The sequence below is a fragment of the Rhinoderma darwinii genome, chromosome 13 (assembly GCF_050947455.1).
Source record: "Rhinoderma darwinii isolate aRhiDar2 chromosome 13, aRhiDar2.hap1, whole genome shotgun sequence".
Lineage (NCBI taxonomy): Eukaryota > Metazoa > Chordata > Amphibia > Anura > Rhinodermatidae > Rhinoderma > Rhinoderma darwinii.
In genome coordinates this window covers 57,352,812-57,373,329 of record NC_134699.1, presented here as the reverse complement: position 1 = coordinate 57,373,329, position 20,518 = coordinate 57,352,812, and the positions used below count along the sequence as shown (strand labels likewise).

The window sequence follows — 20,518 nt, the reverse complement described above, 5'->3', positions numbered from 1 at the left end:
GGGGTGGAGTTAAGTTGCCTAGTCTCCCAATAGAGACAGCATAGAGGGGGAAGGTTTGTGTTGCAGCAAGCTGCCTCCCAGGCAAATTTAGGTTTAAAGAAGGGGTTGACAAAATGGACACCTACTGGGATGGCTATGAAAGATAGATCGTTCGATCAAGTTGACATAAAAAGATGTCAACTTTAGCATCATCCAGACTGGATACAGGTGGCACCCTAAATGTAAAGGCCACAAGTGGAGACATTTTCCCCCTTTACATCCCTCGTAGGAGGAAGGGTAGCATGGCCCTTAGGCCAGTACCACCATGGTTGACTTATGATGCCTATTGAAAATTTGAGACCCTGTAGTTGGTTACAGGGCACTGCACTGGGGCACTCTCTTCCATAGGCCCTCACACAGACTTGCCTCCATGATATCCATGTTATTGAATGCAATGGTTCCTTTTACTTTAGATGCTCAGCACAGCCCTGCCGGCTTGTGTCATGTCCGATTACAACATGAAGACAAGAAGAAAAACAAATGTTGGATTTTTTTAATTTTTTTAAAAAAAGGGAGTATACAGAATTAAAGTTGTCAGAGGGCGCATTTAAAAAGATAACTAAAGAAAAGATGCTTCGCAACTCTGAAAAACAGCAGATTTTGCTTCCCTACACCGATAATACTAAAGTCATTTGTAAGTTTAAAACATATTTATAAATTGTGAATACAGGTAAAATTTTATAGACATGACAGACGTTGAGTCGGGTTGTCAAGATAAAATATACCATAAGTAAAAACCATAAGCCACATCCGAGCCCATACAAGACAAGACGAGTAATAAGCCGCTCTGCAATCAGGGACGAGGACTGCCGACAGATTGGTTGACCAGCACCGTCCGTCAAAACATGGACTCCAGTGACCCGCACCTGAGTAATCGGGACGTGAAAAACCACAATGCTAGAGAGAATTGCGCCGTTGTGTACATCTAAACAGGACAATGTGTATAGTATGAATATAGGTGGCGATACTCCCACCATATTACATCAAAGGTTAGAGAGTAGTAAATATACGTAGATTATCTCGCTCTCTCCCCATCTATCCAGCTCGCTCTCTCTCCCCATCTATCCAGCTCTCTCTCACTCCCTCCATCTATCTAGCTCTCTCTCTCACCCCCCCATCTATCTAGCTCTCCATCTATTCTTTCTATCTCTCTAGCTCTCTCTCGATCGCTCTCTATACAACTATTTATCTATCCCTTTTGATTGCTCTATTCATCACTCTATCTAGCTCTCTAGATTTTTCTATTTAGCGCTCTCTATCTCTAGCCCTCTTTCAATCCCTTTAACCAGCTCTCTCTCTGGCTCTCACTCTCTCAATGTCGCTCTCTCTTCCAAAAATATAGACCATTCTTTAAACCTTCTTAGGGATTTAGTGGCTGGTGTAGAAACGTCCCAGTCCTACAATTAGAATCCCTCTATCCTTATAGAAGTGATGTACATTATTATTATTTAGAATACAATATGGTGGTACTTACCAGTGTGGGTTGCCATTGGGAGGGGTGAGGAAAAGTATTTGGTGGCCTGGAAGTGTCCAGGGTGTTGCACCGCACTGTGGCCTGCAGGCGGGTTCATTCGGCCAGCTCCGCGGTGACTCAGGTGAGGAGGGGGTACAAACTCCCGGCCGTCCATCACGGGAGGGTGTGAAATAAAGGGCAGCACTGTTTAGCGGGAAGTCCCGGGGGCGTTGCCGGGCTCCTCTTGAAGCTCCGGTATCATTCTCTATGGGAGAGGAAAAAAAGAAAAATTATTTTTAAAAAATGACATTCAAATCCTGGTATAGTCTACAGATTGCAATGCCAGTTTATTTACAGTATCAATATATATTATAAAAGGAGGACTGTTGACATGTCACATGTGAAAGATATATGTGTGGATTTAGATAACCAAATGTGTGCACGCAGGTGTGGACATTGAAGTAAAGAGCCATTTTGATCCACACAAGGTCGCCATGGCAACGGACAGATCACATGAAAAAAAGATGACGTCATCAGAATCTCTCAGTAGTGCAGCTTCAGGCTGTGGGCCTGTAACTTCTAAAGATCATATCTCAGCCTATGAGTGAGATATTCAAAAACAGTTTTCACATTTGTAATTAACACTAAAAGGCCTTTATGACTTTCCTGACAGACCATACATTTTTTTTAATAATTTTTTTCTTAGGTTTTTAAGCCACACACACTGTTATATTGGGCCATTTACCCAAATAAACCCCCATTTAAATATAGGCTTAGTATATGTGATTATACTGTCCCGAATACACAATTTATTTTTGGAAATTTTTTAAACTTGTTGGATATGGATATTTTTCTACAACCAAGAACCAATAATAGGCGTTTTTTTTAATATGACATACGAACACATACACCCCCAATATTATATTCTGGTAATAAACAAAATATTTTAATGGTGGAAGGGATGGACATGGGTATATATATCAAACAACTAAAAGCCCCCGACCTCCATGGCAAATTACAGTTGAAGGAATGAAGACCCAAAGACGGGCTCCGAGCTATTCCAGCTAGTAACGTGAACCATAAAACTGACTCGGTCACTAATGGGAATGTGCAGACGTTCAATGCAAAGAACAAGTGCATGCCATTCCTCCCCGTCCCCAGCATGAACACGTCTTTAGGAGCCAAGAAATTTTAGAACAAAATAAATCACTTATTTTTAGGGTAGACACTCTATAACATGTGTGGTAAACACTTATTCATTTGTGTTCACAGATAGGTGCTTCGTGATTTACAGTCTGTGCTAACTTATGTAACAAGTGTGCTCTGTACAGTATCAAGGCGACACACCCCACACACCACCGGGAGGAAATTTGCCAAATATTTTATATTTTTTTAAAAAATTTAATTGACAATATTAAAAAAAAAAAACATAAAAAACATAAAAATAAAACACATTCATCACATAGTGTGGTAGTTATTCCATTTACAAATATGAACAGTTGATTTTAGACTTAGAAGAAAAGAAAAAGATTATAGTTTTTGTTGTTTTTACTGATCTACCCTAATATATAGACACAAACCATTATGAATATAGCTTAAAAGAACATACATTATATGTATATAATACACACACACACACACACACACACACACCACCTTGGCTATATAAAAAAAAAAATTAACTAATTTTATTGGAAAAATATTTATGTGACTGGAAGGAAGAGAACTAATAAAAGCTTACATTTTCTAAAAACTTCCTGTTTTGATAAGTAATCTTAGGTCACGGGTTTTAAATAGTTTGGTGAAATTTTTATTTTTTTTCTTCAAGCGATTTTATGCAAGACATTGGGGCATCTAGAATGTGTAAAAAATGCGACAATTTCATTTTAGTATAATTTAAGTAAAGATATTATGGCCTAAACTAGACAATGAGAAATTTATAGGAAAGGGGGCGTGGCGTAAAATGCGCCAAACGAAAACGAAGCCAACCGAAAGTATGTATAAGAGACAAGTGTCTAACATGATGCGCCAAATTTATTATAGAGCATACGCCATTGTGATCATTTGGGAGCATTTTTAGACTGCCTGGTCTAAAAGTCCTTTTGCACGGCTCGATATGGGCCGTACAAACGAGCGCCGATCAACGATACAGCTGCCGTCTAATTTATTGGCCACATAAACAAGCAGATCATTCCATTAACGCGCATTGGCTCGTTCATTGGCGGAGTGTTGCCCTGTTTACACAGGGCAATTATCAGAAACGAGCGTTCGTAGGAGTAACTTTTGCCAGATCATTGGTCCATGTAGAAGGGCATTACATTTCTGCTGTTTAAAATAAATTAGAGAGATAGAGAGATATATATATATATATATATATATATATATATCTCTCTATCTTCGTAAATCTGCCCTATTGAGCCCAATTTTACAAAAACTCACAATCCTTCCAGATCAAGGCACCGACATAGTTAAATGTTAGACAGCAGAAAAACCTCGATTTAAGGTTTAGAAATTAGACAAAAATTTGCAAAAATTTGCAGTAGTAAATTGTATCTATATTGAAGCTAAATATTCCAATTAGAGCAAAGATACAAGAGGACGGTCACCTCGGACCCATTCGTGATACGGACGGCAATTATTAGTTTAGGCGGAACCCGCATTAACTTTACCAATTATTGCAATAATTACAGTAGCATGGACATGTGAACGGGCCGGTGGGTGCTACATGCAGCTGTAAATGGAGATCTTGCATGAATGTTGAAGCATTAACTCTCACAGTGCTGGAAAGAGGTCTAACACAAGAGAAGTTGTACATATACTGAAAAAAAAATTATTTGTGCCATTACTCTTCAAATTTTCCATATGATCCTTGGACTGAGAATGCCAATGATATGTCCCCCTCCACCACCAGACACATTGACTAACTTTCTTACGAAATCTAGGGCAACACATAGCATTACCTTAATCCTAGGAGTTTGATAGATGCAATGATTTAGGTTTTAATAAATGCAAGAATAGGGAGACTCCAGTACACATTAGTCGGCTAGTTCTGCGGAAAATCAACGGGTACCGACAACTTTTTTAAGTGTGCTTGGACACCTTAACTCTCAATGGCGGTTGATGGAGGAGGATTGGATGATTAGTAGTGGACTGACTAATAGATTGGGGGGTAAAAATTCAATGAAATAAACCCAAAGGGGTCGAATATGGCCGTTATAAAAAGCAAATAGGCCATAATTGTGTTCCATGCATTGACCCACATAAGCTTTCAATTCAAGTCTGTCAATTCAGAAGTCATTAGATGATGATAGAAACTTCTAGAAGGGACGTCCGATGGCCATATATGCGTGATTGGATCATTGCATACATATTTATGGTCAAGACTGGGAGGCCTGGGCTCGAGTGGAAGGCGGAGGTAGTCACACATATTGGGAATCATTATGATCTTGACATTTAAAAAAAAAAATGTAAAATCAATGTATAGGTAACTAGTAATAGAAGCTTACAGTAAGTATGTAGTACCAACATTTGGCTTGTGCCCCCCCCCCCCCCGGCGCGTTCCATAGAATAGATGGTAGGTCACTCATTTGAATGGCCGACACGTAACTACAATTCGTCTACCATGGACCCTCTGCGGTTTTGAAGTCGAACCTGCGGTGATCAGCTGATCATGGGTCCGACATTAATCTAAAAAGGGGTGGTCATGGTAAGACCATGAGACAAACCCTTGAAATTTTAAATAATTTCAAACCAAATAATCAAACAATTTTATCTACTGCAGATGGAAAAAAAATTAAAAATACTAAATTATAGGAGCATCAAGAGTGCGATTAACCAATCATTGGATTTATACAAAGTCAAGTGGCCAAAAAAAAAGGTAATATAGCCATTTAACTGAACATACATTGTACACTAGACCCTTCTTCCTTTGACCACTGTGACAAGACTTTTTTTTTTTTTTTTGTTACCGGCCTTAAAAAAAATAAAAAAAAAAAAGGTACTTTCACTGCATGTAAACATTTTCATTTTAAGCTCCTAATACACAGATTTATGTAGTCACATTTTTTTTCTCCTGCGCCCAAAGACTAAACATCTTTCATAGATATATTTTTTTATTTTTTGTAAATATATACGAGTAAAGGTCATCAAAACTAATACGCGCAGTCCTGGTATCTGCCACAGAAAACAGATACTTCTTAATAAATGTGTTGTCATATGAGATTGATCCCACCCTCGTTCCCCTGAGAGGGATCGGTAACAACAATCATAAATAAGACAAGCTTAGAATTTCTTATAAAGAGAAAAGTGTGTACTCTGGCGGCATTGTGAAATAAGCTGCACTACACAGATATCGCAACCCACAGGGAATTCCACCTTGAGGGAGAGTTGACACCATATTGGTTCGGTTACTTCTATTTTAAATCCGAAGTATTTTGGAATTAGTAAAGGAACCCCACATACAGGGTATAGGATGAGGTCACGTTTCTATTCCTGATCATCCTAGGCCATTCATATTGAAAAATGCAGTTCTCCCCTCCCCCAAAAGCAAATTTTTTCTGGACTTTTCCGTATTAATCCCATTGAGGAACACCATAGTCTTCCAAGTCCAAAATGGCTGCTCCCAGGCACCAAAAGATAACATTCAACTACATAGTAAACAGAGATAAGAGACTAAAGGTTTAGTGTCCCTTTAAGCGTAGGCCTTGGCGGCCTTCCCAGGACTCTTTACCTAGCGGTAAGTAAATTATAAACTCTGCTTAACCAGCATATGCCCCACGTAGATAAAGATGTTGACTTTATCTAGACAGGTTTCTTTTATATGTTATCAAGTGGTAGCGGCCATTTTACTTTGTCTATCACGGTAAAATATCATCTGTAGATCCAAGAATCCTTAAAGGAGACTGGTTCTGAGTTAATAGGGAGGGATCCCCATTCAGGAACCTCAATTATTACGCAGAGTGGCTATAAAGAGTCTCTCACTTTGGAGGACCCAGCACGTGAACAGCTCATTGATTTCAATTTGAACCGAGTAATGCTTCAATTCCCCTGTGGTGGCGCTGCAGGGAAACTGAACACTTGCTCCCAGATAGCTCCTCGGATTACAGCTGATCGCTAGGTGTCCCATGCTTTTTATCATAGGCTTTTTAGAACAAAAAGTCATTGCCCATAGCAGAGAACCCCCCTTTGAAAGACGACAATCTAACACGGATTGGTTTGGGGCAACAAATTAATGTTTTTAACTAATAGGTGACCAATGCAGATTACAGCGTTTAGAGGGTAAATAATAGGTGATTCTGGATACAGACCGTCATTGTACAGTGCCACACAGTAACAATTCATGACAAAAGTAGAAACATAATCTTTAGAATTGTATTAGAATCCATCAGATTTTCATCAGTCAATTGGCTCATGTCTGCGATGACATCTGTAAGTGGTTTGGGCACATACGGAGCCTATTAAATCCAATCTGATCTCTGATCAAATGGTTTGACAGACGTGATCTGCATAAACTTCACATCAGCCAATTAGATCGGTGATCAATGAATTTCAAACCAGTCCTGTAAAAGTTTGGCCTGTTGGATTTATATGGTCCACCTGATTTTATTCAATCAAATTGTATATACAGATTCACGCTAAATAACGGAATCCGTGTCCACGTTTACCGCCCACGCAGAACGGACAACTACTATTATTCATTGATCATAGTTTACAATTGTATCCCATGAGGCCAGCATGGTCGCTAAGGCAATTTTGGATGCAGTTTACCTAAATTTACAGGCATGTAAGATAAAATTGCTAAAAAATTTTAGCACCTACCAAAATACAGTAAATTTACAGAATCAAAAAAATATAATAATTTTAAGTAGGGGAAAACGAACACTCCACCAGTTTAGTATTCACCCAGATTAATTTACATAGGATAATATACGTACAACTTCTTAAAATCGACTGTAAAGCCAGTCAAATTGTCTGTATTTAAGATTTTACCCTCATATAATGCTAGTATTGTTCACGTTAAGCTCTATATACATATTAAAATTAAAAAAATTGCATAAAATGTATATTTTTTTATTTTCAGAATTAAAAAAATAATCTCACAGTTTTGAGGCTTTGAAAACAAAAATCCCTTTGGAATATTTTAGGTATCAATATAAAATAAAATATCAATGAAACAATTTAAATATCAATTAAAAAAAAAAAAAGAAAACATTTTTTAAAAAAATTACAAAATGAAAACAAATATTTTAAAGTAGAAAAAAAAAATTTTCAAATTTTTTTTTTATATCCTTGAATACCCCAACAACCTTTTTACGTGTTACGTTCCCATATTAAATCACTAATCTTACATTCTTATGATGACACCAGAACAACCGTGAAGATGGACACAATGACAGCCCAACCAAGTACTCAAGTAATACAGAACTGATGACTGGACGGAAAATATTGTATACATTACATGGTGTTGTCCTGTTTCCAAGATCACTCTTATTTATGTGCCATTTGTCTATTAGTGCCCACTTGTCAGGGAATACAGAACAATTACTGCCCTGTTACTGTGCAATATTTCACCAGGCTGCCTCCATAACCCTGGGCTGCACCTCTCCTTCCATCCAGGCTGCCTTACTGTGGGACTACTCCAAAATGCACTTCTGGGACATATCCAGCTGTTTCCAATACTCATTTTTATAATCTTACCACTTACATCATTGTAAGAGCAATGGGAAAATATACCCTGGATACATGGGGAGTCTGACCTTTGTATTTTTAATGAGAAAACACACAAATAAACTTATCAGTTATGCAAATAAAAAAATCTTTACATTTTCAACAATTTTAAAAAATAAAAACCACATTATCCTAAAATATATGGGAATATTTATAATTTTTTATTATTATTATTTTATTTTTTTCAACAGCTTGAAGAGTCTTACTAGCTTTCTAAATAATTTATACATTTTATTTACATATCCTAATATTTTTAGTATTACCTTAATGGGAATTGGGGCCGAAATATAAACACATTTTTTAAATTTGGGTTATTTTTCTATATTTGATTACTGGGGAAATAGGATATTTTTTCTATTTTTATTCCTTATTATTTGTCATTTTTTTTAGTAAACAACTCATCACATGTAGCATGATTTTATTTATGTTTTAGGTTCTTGTGGAACGTGAGTAGTCAAAGCTGTAAAAAAGTATATATATATATATATATATATATATATATATATATATATATATATATATATAGACATACATATGCCAAAAACGAATGTTTTATATGTTCTATTTATTTTATTATTAATAATATCATTATTATGTTTTTTGACATATATATTTTTGTTCTGTTTTATATGTTATTACAATGTTACAATGTATATTAGTTGGGGCTTCCTAATAATAAATATGCCACGTACCTCGTAGCCAAGGTCCAGTTATTGAAAATAAATTTATACAAAAAAAAAAAAAGGGGATGGGGTTCAGATTTAAAACCCTACAAAATAATGTAATGAGGCATAATAATTTTGGTAAAATTTTAATTTTTTTTTTTTTTGTAATATACGAGGAAAGCAAAAACTAAATGAACCAGTTTTCCTACTAGGCTAAAACCGTGGCTGAAATTTACTGACCAGCATAACGCCCCACAAAACCAACGCTTGATATTAACCCACTGTATGCTGCAGCTGTCAACAAATATGACGGTATAATACAAGCATTTCTGCTTATATAGAGGTAACCGTACCCCTGCAGTGCAGTCGCTCCAAATACACGCTTAAACATGTCAGTGAAAGCCATTTTTCAGACATAGGGGATAATACAAAACTATGGATTAGTGGAATCAGCTAAGATAAAGCTTTAGACACAGCTGGATGGTGGAAATCAGTGCAGCAGTTATGGCCCTGGGTAGAGTCACCATATCAGCAAAGGGAGGAGAAGGCATCATGCCATTCTATAGGGCTTGCCCATCAAAAGAGACACATGGCCATAGGTCCAGCACCTCAGCTCTATAGAGACCTGGCAAGAGCAGGAAAAATCTATGAAAACAGCATTCAGTCCATATGTAAACCAAGATATATTATGGCCTGGTCTGTGAGTTACATTAATAATACTGATTATTACCCGCTAGATCACAGGGTCCACCTAGATCAAGGGCAAAAAAAAAAAAAAGGGGGGGGGGAGGGGTGTTTCTTTGTAATTGTGCAAGTTGATCTAAAGTGACACTTCCCTGTCAGTGAGAATGTAATCTCTGTAGGATCCTCAAACTGCATTGTATTAATATTTAATAGTGCACAGTGGAAATAAAGAGAGTGTGGGTCTCCAATACACCAGGATTGTCAATGCAAAATACCACAGAGACGTACACAGGCGACACCAGTACATGGAAGATATAAAGGGTCTGGAGTGGGAATAATAATAAATTCTACATAGAAGAGGATTACATGTGAACTAGGATATGTAGATATAGTATAATGTGGGTATTAGAGTATGATGTTTATATAGTATGATGTGTGTATTATATGTTTATATAGTATGATGTGTGTCTTATATGTTTATATAGCATGATGTGTGTATTATATGTTTATATAGTATGATGTGTGTCTTATTTCTATGAGGTCTGTGTGCATTCTGCAATCTGTTTATGGTCATTATGATGCAGGAGTTTATATATAGTAAGTATATTACTATATATAAATTCATGCATAATATTTACACATTACCATAGTATATATGTAGAAATATAAAAATTACAAACATACAAATATATATATATATATATATATATATATATATATATATATATCACACACACTATACTATAATACACTGGCATACTATATATGAACAAATATTTTAGTACACACACTAATATAATACACTACAACACACGCACACACAGATGCATACATATAGTATAGACACTATAATATAGTACACTAGCATACTATATATGAATAAATATAGAACACACTAATGTAATACATTACAATACACACACACACAAACTATAATATAATACTACACATACATATCACAGTACACACTATAATATAATACACTAGCATACTATATATGAATAAATATAGCACACAATATAATGTAATACACGCAGAGATAAATACATACATATTATAGTACACAAACTATAGTAGAATACACTAGCATACTATATATGAATATATAAACACACAATATAATATAATACACTACAATACATATAGTACACACTATATCATACTTATCACAGTACACACACACTATAATATAATACACCAGCATACTATATATGAATAAATATCAGAACACACACACACTATAATATAATACACCAGCATACTATATATGAATAAATATCAGAACACACACACTATAATATAATACAATACACACATATAGTACACACTATAATACACTAGCATACTATATATCAATATAGTACACACTATAATGTAGTACATTACACTACAAATACATAATCATAGTACATACACACTAAAACACTACACACGTATCATAGTATACACTATATCATACACACATACAAATCACAGTACACACACTAGAATATAATGCAGTAGCATAATATATATATATATATATACATACATATATACACACACATACATACATACATACATACATACATACATACATACACACACACCATAGACCACACACTATAATATAATACACACTTATATATAGTACAGGCACACTATAATATAATACACTAGCATACTGTATATGAATATCATAGAACACACTAATATAATACACTAGCATACTATATATGAATATCATAGAACACACTAATATAATACACTAGCATACTATATATGAATATCATAGAACACACTAATATAATACACTACAATACACACACTCTATAATCTAAAACACTAAACACATACATCATAGTACACACTAACGTACTATATATGAATAAATATCATAGAACACCCACACACACTAATATAATACACTACAACACACGCAGATACATATACATACATACACACATACCATAGTATACACACACTATAATATAATACACCACAATAGACACGCTCTAATATAAAACTCTACACACACACACAACATAATATAATACACTAGCGTACTATATATGAATAAATAACATAGAACACCCACACTATAATATACACTACAATAGACACACACTTACATAATCATACTACAGGCACACTATAATATAATGCACCACACACACATACTACAATATAATACACTAGCATGCTATATATGAATATCACAGAACACACACACACACACTAATATAATACACTACGATACACACACACACAAATATATTCACTCTATAATACAATACACATACATCATAGTACACTCACTATAATATAATACACTTACATACTACATACATGAATACATATAGTACACATAGTATAATATAATACATTACCATACACACATAGATACATATAATACACACTATAATACCATAGACACAAGAACCATACATATGGTACACATATAATATGAGTGTGTGTACTATAATATGTATTTATATATAGTATGTTCAGAAATATATATATATATATATATATATATATACACACACACACACACATACACACACGCGCAGTTATACCATATATACATATAGTACAAATATCATACTTTATATGCATACATATAGTACACACACACACACTTATATCTTATTATAACAAACACACCCACCATTATATATATATATATATATCACACACAACTATAAAAACTGTGCAGAATTGTATTTACACATACAAACAGTACACGCATTTAATAAAACATAAGCATAATATAATAATCACACCATAGATACATTCACTATAATATAGTCACATAGATCATACTGTACGCACACCAAATCCACACAGATAAAAGCATTATAGGAATATTTTCTTAAATAAAACTTGGTTTAAAACAAAAAAAAATAGTTTCACCCTTTTTGTTTTACAAAAGGATTTCCCCCCACCTCTCCCTGGTCTGAAATCTTAATCTATTGTGTTCTTGCTGTTTTCCTTAAAATCCCCTGCTTTGCAATTACTGAGTATTGAAAGATCAGCTCCCCCCACCATACACACACACACCCCCACCCCCTTCCTTGCAAGCATATCATGGCTGGGGCTCTCCCAGCAGTAAAACTGCTTTCAGTGAAAAAAAGAAAAATCTGACTGCTAAAGACAGTATAAAAGGGGTTAATGCAATAATAAAAACACACACTATAATATTGTGTGTGTAGAATATAAAGACATATGTACAATGTGAATAGTATTCTAATACAAGAGGATGATAGATAGATTAGATAGATAGATAGATAGATAGATAGATAGATAGATAGATAGATAGATAGATAGATAGATAGATAGATAGATAGATAGATAGATAGATAGATAGATAGATAGATAGATAGATAGATAGATAGATAGATAGATAGATAGATAGATAGATAGATAGATAGTACTAAATACCAATGCAAGGAATACAGTAATAGGCTCATAGAAATAGGTTAGCTCCATGGAGAGTACCTAAATTTGCAGTGACACCAAAAAGTAGACATTCCTGCTTGGTTTCAGATGTGGATTGAGATGGTGCCAAGTTCCCTTCATTTGCAGATTAATTCTTGACTGATGAAGAAACTAGTCCCTTGTAACATCGGTGTTTTGGGATTTTTTTTTCTAGTCTTCAGTTCCAGGAGCAGATGAGAAATAGGATAAAACAGGGTGAAAAATCTTTGAAAAAAAATATATACCGAAATAAATCTTCAGAAGAGCCTGGTGAAGGGACTGAAGATTCAACGGAGGTCTCTTTTCCAGGACAGGGTAGATTGAGACGCTGCAGCCATCCACTACTGGGTTACTGGGCAGAAAACTGGCATGGATGGACCAAGGGCAGAAGCTGAATCCTGCTTAAGAATATCCAAAATCCAGGGTTTTGGGGGAGTTTCAGGCTCCTGCCATTGACCACAAAGATCACTTCTTCTCCTTGTAGGGCTTTATCAATAACAGATCCATAATTCCCCTAAATCCATCCTTTGTGAGTAGTCGCGTCGGCAGGAGAATAAAAATCAGTCCTATCGATGTGCCCTCTAAAATATCTCCAGCGCTCTTAGTCCACAGGAATCCAACAGAAAATATCCATTATGGGAAAACAATCCTTGTGCCAAAGGTAGAAGTAAATATTGAATTACATTATATATTATTTTTAATTAACTAAAGCCTATACATGAATAAGAACAGGAACAAGTATTGTATAGCTATACACACAATATCGTTTGGTTTTTTTCACATTTTGTTTTTATTTCCTTTTGACCACCCTACTGCATATGCTAAACTATTTTTAATGGAAATTGCATTAGGAGATTTAAATACAATTGGGGAAGGGGGAGAGTATGCTACATTGGAGGGGTGGGTGGGGGTCAAAACACAATCAATACCCCACTTACATTAATTTAACCCTCACCCACAAATATATAGGCACAGAAAAGGGTAAAATAAAATATTTTAGAAGCTATACACAACAAAAACAAAAGCAACAAAAAGAAACCCACGCCCCCATCCTGCCTTTACCCTAGACTCCATTCTTAAATAGTATATACTACTGTGACCGTGCTATACATCCAGCTCTGTCCTGTTTCGGGACACACACAATGTATACAGAGCCACAAAATAACCCTATGTAAACCGTTGAGTAATAATAATAAAAAAAAAGAATAAAAAATAAAGAAAAAAAAATCAAGTAAACAAGAGGTTAATGTTTGTCAAAACATAACAAACCTCAACGTTCTAAAATGTATCCAAATATACAAAAACATCGCATTCTATATATGGAGGAGGGGGTTGCGCAGAGATTTTAGCACCAGCGCGCAACCCTGCGCCCAATCTGCGTTCTATTAACCCTTCATAGTCATTTATATTGTGAGTTTGCGGCATTCTATGTACAGTCGTATAATAAATACTTAGAAACAGGATTGTTGTTTTTTTTCACAGGGATCTAGGACCGATTTTAGAGTATTTTCCATGTGATCCCACTGTATTTATGATCAGCGTTATTTTGTGTTTCGTTACAGTGTAACATAGAGATACATTCTTAAAGGAACATTGAATATAAATTAAATTCCCATCGGTACAGTCAAATCTACCATAGGATATTATACTACAACTATCTCGCGTTAACAGGGGAATTATATTTTATTTTTTGGGAGGTTTCTTTTATATATAATTTTTTTTTTCCAACCATAAAATATTCCCGATCGATGACAATCCATAGAGTAATAGATTCCGTAACTGGAGTAAAATCCCTCTAGAATCTGATAGTAAAATCGCATAGTTTTCCTTGTTTTCTTAAGATTGCATCGATCAGGAATATTTTATCATCTCATTTTAGTTGTGAATTTACATCCAGATATTTTTAGGTTTCTTGTACAATGTGATCGCTGGTGATCTGTAGTGCGTATAATCGATAATGCTTCTTTTTCAGACGCGATCTGATTTTTTTTTCGGGATTGATAATAAATATGTATTTTTTTTGGGGTAACAGGAGAGTGCGCAAATGTCGCAGATCTGCTGGGTTGGTAGGAAATCACAGGGAGATCGCAGCGATCTGTCGCCTGGGATGCTGGAAGGAAGCTCAGGGTACTTACTGTGAGTGCAGTGGGTGCAGGGGCAGGCGGCTGGGCGCAGTGCTCTCCCCGGGCTCTGCATGCAGTGACTGGACTGGGTGCTTCCGGCCTGAGCCTCTCTGCAGCCCCCCCCTCCCTTCACTGGAGCAGCCCCCCTCTCTCGCATACTAATGAGCTGCTGCCAGTCTCATTGGCCGCTGGAGAAGGAACTCGTGCAGTTCTCCTGCCGTAAACAGGCGGCGCTATTGGATAGTGCAGGGAATAGGAGCTGCCAATCAAAGTCTTGGGGAGGAAGCTGCCAATCAATGGTGGAAAGGGAGGGGGAGGGAAGGGGGATCTCAAGCTGCCAATCAAAGCTTCTGGAGGGGGCAGGTCTGGCTTGCAGCACAAAGGCGCCTAATTCAAGTATGGGGGAGGGGAGCAGAGGGGAAAGGGTCAGGGGAAGGGGTTATGTGGGGGTGAGGGAAGGATCAAAAGAGCAGAGGTGGAGGAAAAGCAGGAAACTTTAATAAGTGCTACTCAAATGGATGAGTGTCACTCAGTGCTGGGAACAGTGGCGGCCACTAGGGGGTTAACCCAGTGCACTGGCTGATCCTGGAGATCACAGGGTTCGGCACTGGGTGTGATGGAGTGAGGTCAAAGGGGTGACATGTAGAATCGTCCCACCGTGATAATGAATGGGTTAAGAATGGCAGGCGGGCTGTAGAACCACAACTCTCAGGAGACCCGGGCAGCTGGGAAATACAGACTTCTAGGGGTCAGTTGAGGGATTGCAACGTCCAGAAGACTCATGACTGCTGCAACTCCCTGGAGACAAGTGGGAGGTAGTTGGGCAACTACAACTCACATTGGATCTGCGGGAATGTGACTACGACTCTAAGGAAAGCTAGGGGGAACTCTGGAGGAAGGGAGTAATTTAACTCCATAAAACGTATAGGGGGGGCAGTTGAGGAATTACAACTCCCAGGAGACAGGGGGTCGTTTAAATCCACCCAGACAATGTTTAAGGGTCAGCTGTTGAATTACAACTCCCAGCAGGGGCTGTTGCCTATAGGAGACCTTAGTAAGGAATAGTTAATATTAAACTACCACTCTCAGGACATCGGATGTCAGACTACAACTCTCAGGGTCAGTTGTGGATCTTCAAATACCAGAACACCCACGTGTGGGCAACTGTGGGACTACAAATCTCAGCAAACGTTATGGAAGACTCGAAGGACTACAAGGCTCAGGAGTAATGCACCAGTCAGGTAGAACCTGCTGGGACTTGTAGTGCTATAGAGGGTACATCTATGGGTAGGCTATTAGGCTGTGGGATTATGAGCAGGGGGAGGGGGAATTATTTAGATTTTGTGACCCTTCTCCAGTGACAGACTGAGGTGTTTATTGATACATGTCAGTGTGGATTAGGGGATCAGAGCCGCAGATTATAGACCCTGGGGATTCCCGGCCGGGAAGGAGATCGCTGGAATATTCAATTATATCAGTGCAAAAGGCAGAGAAGGGTCCCCTATATAATCTGGAGCCTTAAAGAGACGGAAACTTCTAATGCAAGAACTGGTATTATTATAAACTGCATATACAATGGGGGTTGGGCGGGATAACTCCATTAATTTTCATCCAAAATCCAAGCATTTTTGCCACTTGCTATTGATCTGGAAGATGTTCTTGCCGATCTGGTTTGGTCTAGATCTGATTGGTGGAACAGAATGTCAAAAAGGCCAAACGTGGCCCCAGAGCAGTAACTAGAAGCTCCTGGGACCCAATGCAAAGTATGTAACTGCGCCCCTGCCCCATCTATTTTGCACTATATATTAGACGAGTGTCTTCTCATAGGGCAGAGGGGCATTTGGCCCCCTTCAGGAACCAGGTGCAACTGCTACCTCTACACCCCCTATTTCTACATCCCTGTGTGGCCCTCCAGATGTGGGGCTACAACTTCAAGCATTGAATATACTTGTGCCATCTAGGAGACTGGTGTTATTTCATAGGGCAGAGGGGCATTTACACCACCCCCACTCAGGAACCAGGATCCCTTTGTGGCCCTCCAAATATTGTGTGACAACAACTTTAGGCATGCCCATCACTGCATTTTGAGAGTAGTAATTACATCCAAAGGGCCACAGGTTGCTGCTGGGCATCCTTGTTCTAGTTTCACTAATCCAATAAACAAAAATGTGCAGAAATTAAAGAAATTGATCTTTTACAACCAAAAATTGGAATCTGGTGACACCAAACTCCATTTAAAGGAGGAATTCCTAGAACACAAAAAAAATGTTCATCCAAAAAGTTTCCAGTAGATGAAGAGTTACTGCCCAGTCTGCATCACCCCCCTTATCTTTTATCCAGCCCTCTCCCCCGCCCCTTCTAGACGTCTATGATTGGTTGGCCCAGCGCCAGCCAGCTGTCAATCACCGATTGTAAACAAGGCGCTGATTGGCTACTGGCCAGTCCGCACTGGGCTGCCTGAAAAAAGCAATTACTGGGCCTGGCTGTTTCCAGCCTACCCCAGCAGTTCAATGAAAGGAGATAAGCTGGAGACGGTTTCAAGGCGCCTCTCCATAGGCAGACCCCCATGGCCCCAGAGCCAAGAAGAGAGCAAAGTGTGAGGGCTTCAAAGGGAAACGATGCATTTACTATTAGAGAAGCCTAAAAATAATGCAGGGCAGCACAGGGGGGTTTGTGTGGATCTCTTATGCATAGAAAGCATGGGGAGTGCACTTTACAATGGGGGGTAGATGTACCCCTCCCCAATTTAAGTGTGCACTGGACTACTATGGTATATACAGAGGCTAAAACAAGGACTATGCGGCTGCTTTTTCGCTTTCTGCTTCCAGAGAAGATCTATAGGATCATACAGGAGTCGCCCATTCAGGTATGGGGTATCTGGAAACCATTGGGAGGTGGGGGGCTGCTATAGGTAGACATGGGATGTGGGGGGGGGGGGAGTACTGAGTGCTTCATTATTTTTATGTGATTCCCCCCAGGGTGGGATTGAGAGGCTGCACAGTAGAAGGGGATGGAGATTTGCTGGGTGCAATGTATAACCCCGAGACTAGTGAAATACTATATGTATAGTGTTACATTGTGTCAATTTTAGCACTCAAGCTTGCAGCGTAACTAGAGAATAGGCCATAGTAAGGGGAGCGGAGGAGCAAGGGGTTAATAGAAAGGGAGGAGGGCTGTATACAAGCCTTGTAAACTTAGAAGAAATGATGTCGTGAGTGAAAATATACTTTCAGATACAATGTGAAATTTCAATAAAGGATATTTTATATTGAAAAAAAAAAATGTGGCCTTATTTCTTGTGTAGCCATGGTGGGTGGGTGGGGGGCACTTACATTTCTAGTCATCTTGGAACAAAGGACTGGAAAGTGGCGATGGGGAATGTTCAAAAATAGACAAGTACACAAAGTCACCGGATACAATGTATCAATCTAAATAAACAAATAACACATGTGTATAGCAGTGGGGCTGTGTACCGGATACGACTACCAATATTCATTGTGAAATATTATTGGAGAAGGTCTTATAGGTGTGTCCTATATATCATAAGCATTGTGGGTTAAAAATATATATATATATATATATATATATATATATATATATATATATATATATTCAGAGAACAGAGTATACGGAACATTCAGTTTACATTATATTGGACTTTTTTCCTTCTCCTGTACATATTACAATGTGCAAAATTTACTTTTTTTTTACTTTTATTTATTTAATTTTAAATATATATATATTTACACTTACTATAGTATTTATATACTTCAATTTTATTTAATAAAATACAAGCATGTACTAACTTAATATAAATTATTTTTATCATTCATATTATATTATAATATAAGAATGATCAAAATAATAATTGATGATATAATTGAGTTTGGCATAAAATAATTAAGAAAATAGTGTGTGTGTGTGTGTGTGTGTGTGTGTGTGTGTATATGTATATATATATATATATATATATATATACATTCGGAACATCTTCAGACCCTTTCACGTTTTGTTATGTTGAGGTCTTGTACTAAAATTTAAAAAAATCAAGTTATTCCCCATCATTCTGCAGTCAATACCCCATAATGTCAAAGCGAAAACAGAATTTTAGAAATTTTTGCAAATTTATTAAAAACTAAAATTTTGCATGGACATAAGTTTTCAGACCCTTTGCTATGACACTTGAAATTTATCTCTGGGGGCCTCCCGTTTCTCTAGATCATCTTTGAAATGTTTCTACACCTTGATTGGTGTCCACCTGTGTAAATTAATTTGATTGACTATGATTTGGAAAGACACACCCCTGTCCAAACAAGGTGTCACAGCTGACAATGTATATCAGAGCAAAAACCAAGTTATGAGGATTAAAGAACTGTCTGTAGAGCTCAGATACAAGATTGTGTGGAGGCACAGGTCTGGAGAGGGGTACAAAAAAAGTTTGTGCTGCACTGAAAGTTCCCAGTGGCCTCCATAATACTTAAATGGAAGAATTTTGGAACAACTAGGACTCTTCCTAGAGCTGGCCGCCCCACCAAACTAAGAAAACAGGGGAGAAGGACCTTGGTAAGGGAGGTGACCAATAACCCAATGGTCATTCTGGCTGAGCTCCAAAGATCCTGTGTGCAGAGGACAGAAACTTCCAGAAGGTCCAGGGAGACTGGTCAGGGTTGAGGGAATGATGAATGATGAATGGAGAAGAGTACAGAGATAGTCTTAATAAAAACCTGATCCGGATTGCTCTGGACCTCAGACTGGGCCGAAGATTCACCTACCAACAAGACAATGACCCTAAGCTCACAGCCAAGACACCACAGTACCGCAGGGGACTCCTCTGTGAATGTCCATGGGTGGCCCAGCCAGAGCCCTGACTTGAACCCAATGGAACACCTGTGGAGAGACCTGAAAATGTCTGTCCACCGACGTCACCGTCCAACCTGACAGAGTTTGAGAGGACCTGCAGAAAATCTCCAAATCCAGGTGTGCCAACCTTGTGGCATCAAACCCTAGAAGACTGGAGGCCGTTATCACTGCCAAAGGTGCTTCAACTAAGTCCTGAGTAAAGGGTCTGAATACTTATTTAAATGCAAGATTTTAGTTTTTCATTTTTAATAAATTTGCAAAAATTTCTAAAATTCTGTTTTCTCTTTGTCATTATAGGGTATGGAGTGCAGAATGATGGGGGGAAAACTTGTTTTTTTTTATTTTAACGCAAGACCTCACCATAACAAAATGTGAAAAAAGTGTACGGGTCTGAAGACCGTCCGAATGCATTGTATGTATATATATATATATTTATATGATGTTTTTTATTAATTTATTTAAAAAATATATATTTAAAAAAAAGACATTTTAATGAATTTGCTTCCCTA

General features: G+C 37.4%; 1 protein-coding gene across 4 annotated transcripts in view; it reads right to left on the bottom strand.

The window, feature by feature from the left end:
* Positions 1 to 20,518, bottom strand: part of BAHCC1 (BAH domain and coiled-coil containing 1) — a 104,983-nt gene that overhangs the window by 72,255 nt on the left and 12,210 nt on the right. For 2 of the 4 annotated variants that reach the window (XM_075846150.1, XM_075846153.1), the window contains exons 1-2: positions 15,162 to 15,244; positions 1,514 to 1,757 (exon numbers count right to left, since the gene is read on the bottom strand). In XM_075846150.1, coding sequence (XP_075702265.1) covers positions 1,514 to 1,667 — 154 coding nt within the window. In that variant the 5' untranslated portion in view covers positions 1,668 to 1,757; positions 15,162 to 15,244. Of the gene's footprint in view, positions 1 to 1,513; positions 1,758 to 13,047; positions 13,676 to 15,161; positions 15,245 to 20,518 lie in introns of those variants that run through there. The other 2 variants (XM_075846151.1, XM_075846152.1) reach the window with 2 other exon arrangements.